Source organism: Carassius carassius, chromosome 31, assembly GCF_963082965.1.
Source record: "Carassius carassius chromosome 31, fCarCar2.1, whole genome shotgun sequence".
NCBI lineage: Eukaryota > Metazoa > Chordata > Actinopteri > Cypriniformes > Cyprinidae > Carassius > Carassius carassius.
In genome coordinates, this window is record NC_081785.1 from 30,381,988 (window position 1) to 30,383,745 (window position 1,758).

Here is a 1,758-nt window from a genome sequence, read left to right on the forward strand (position 1 = left end):
CACCTATTCTTCTCCGGACAAGCCTTTTTCCAGATGCCCCAAACAATCGGAAAGGGGCTTCATCGGAGAATATGACTTTGCCCCAGTCCTCAGCAGTCCATTCACTATACTTTCTGCAGAAGATCAATCTGTCCCTGATGTTTTTTTGGAGAGAAGTGGCTTCTTTGCTGCCCTTCTTGACACCAGGCCATCTTCCAGAAGTCTTGTCCTCACTGTGCGTGCAGATGCGCTCACACCTGCCTGCTGCCATTCCTGAGCAAGCTCTGCACTGGTGGCACTCCGATCCCGCAGCTCAATCCTCTTTAGGAGACCATCCTGGCGCTTGCTGGACTTTCTTGGACGCCCTGAAGCCTTCTTTACAAGAATTGAACCTCTTTCCTTGAAGTTCTTGATGATGCTATAAATTGTTGATTTAGGTGCAATCTTATTAGCCACAATATCCTTGCCTGTGAAGCCATCTTTATGCAACGCAATGATGGCTGCACGCGTTTCTTTGCAGGTCACCATGGTTAACAATGGAAGAACAATGATTTCAAGCATCACCCTCCTTTTAAGATGTCAAGTCTGCCATTCTAACCCAATCAGCCTGACATAATGATCTCCAGCCTTGTGCTCGTCAACATTCTCACCTGAGTTAACAAGACGATTACTGAAATGATCTCAGCAGGTCCTTTAATGACAGCAATGAAATGCAGTGGAAAGGTTTTTTTGGGATTAAGTTAATTTTCATGGCAAAGAAGGACTATGAAATTCATCTGATCTCTCTTCATAACATTCTGGAGTATATGCAAATTGCTATTATAAAAACTTAAGCAGCAACTTTTCCAATTTCCAATATTTATGTAATTCTCAAAACTTTTGGCCACGACTGTATGTGTGTGTGTGTGTGTGTGTGTGTGTGTGTGTGTGTGTGTGTGATCAGGGGTGTTGCACAAGATCCCGGGCCCTATGCATAGGCAGTCCTGATGGGCCCCTGTGGCCCCGCCCATGAAAAATCCAGGTAAAATAAAATATATTCCAGACTTTTCAAGGGCCCTCTCTTCCTTTGGGGCCCTGGAAATCAGTACTGGTTTTACCCCCAGTCCGACGCCCCTGTGTGTGATCCTCACCTCCGTCTGTCTCTGCTGGAGCTGGGCTCGTCTCTGCTGAAGGGTCTTCATGCTCCTCTGAACCTCCTGCCGCGTGTCCATCAGCCGTGTGTCCACTGCGTCCACCTCTGAGCGCTTCTTCAGGACTAGTGTGGTCTGCAGCGTATGGACGCCGGTGTCCAGGAGCCCGCTGGAGGACTGCAGCACACACACACACACACACACACACACACACACACACACACACAGGGGAGTGTTGCCAGGGAACGTTACTGCAGTGCTCGGGACACTCGAACACTCACCTCTGTTATCACCGGGATGAGCTTGATGTGCTCCTCGATCTGCTCTCTGTGGTGACAAAAACAGCAAGGAGGTGCAGGCGTCAGTGACGTCAACAAGCTTCCGGTCGTAACATGACCGCTGTAACGTTACCTGTGCTCCTCCAGCTGCGTTACAAACACGTTTTTCTTTTTGTGTTCGACTTCCAGCTTCAGAAGAGCGTCTGCTTTCAGAGCAGCGGAATCCATGAGTGCTTTACGAGCAGCGCTACGACCGGAAACACGGAGGAACGGCGACTGAGCTCCGCTGAATCGAACGCGCTCCTGTTGCTCGGAGACCTGACGCGCGATGTTGTCATAGTAACTGAGCGGAAGTGTTCGTGTCGCGTCAT

The 1,758-nt window shown here is 49.4% G+C and overlaps 1 protein-coding gene across 1 annotated transcript in view; it reads right to left on the reverse strand.

Annotated features, from left to right (window-relative positions):
* The window catches only part of si:ch1073-416d2.4 (coiled-coil domain-containing protein 42 homolog), an 8,943-nt gene extending 7,185 nt beyond the window's left edge, over positions 1–1,758 (reverse strand). The window contains exons 1-3 of the mRNA XM_059519497.1: positions 1,521–1,758; positions 1,391–1,436; positions 1,110–1,286 (exon numbers count right to left, since the gene is read on the reverse strand). Coding sequence (XP_059375480.1) covers positions 1,110–1,286; positions 1,391–1,436; positions 1,521–1,615 — 318 coding nt within the window. The 5' untranslated portion in view covers positions 1,616–1,758. The remainder of the gene's footprint in view (positions 1–1,109; positions 1,287–1,390; positions 1,437–1,520) is intronic.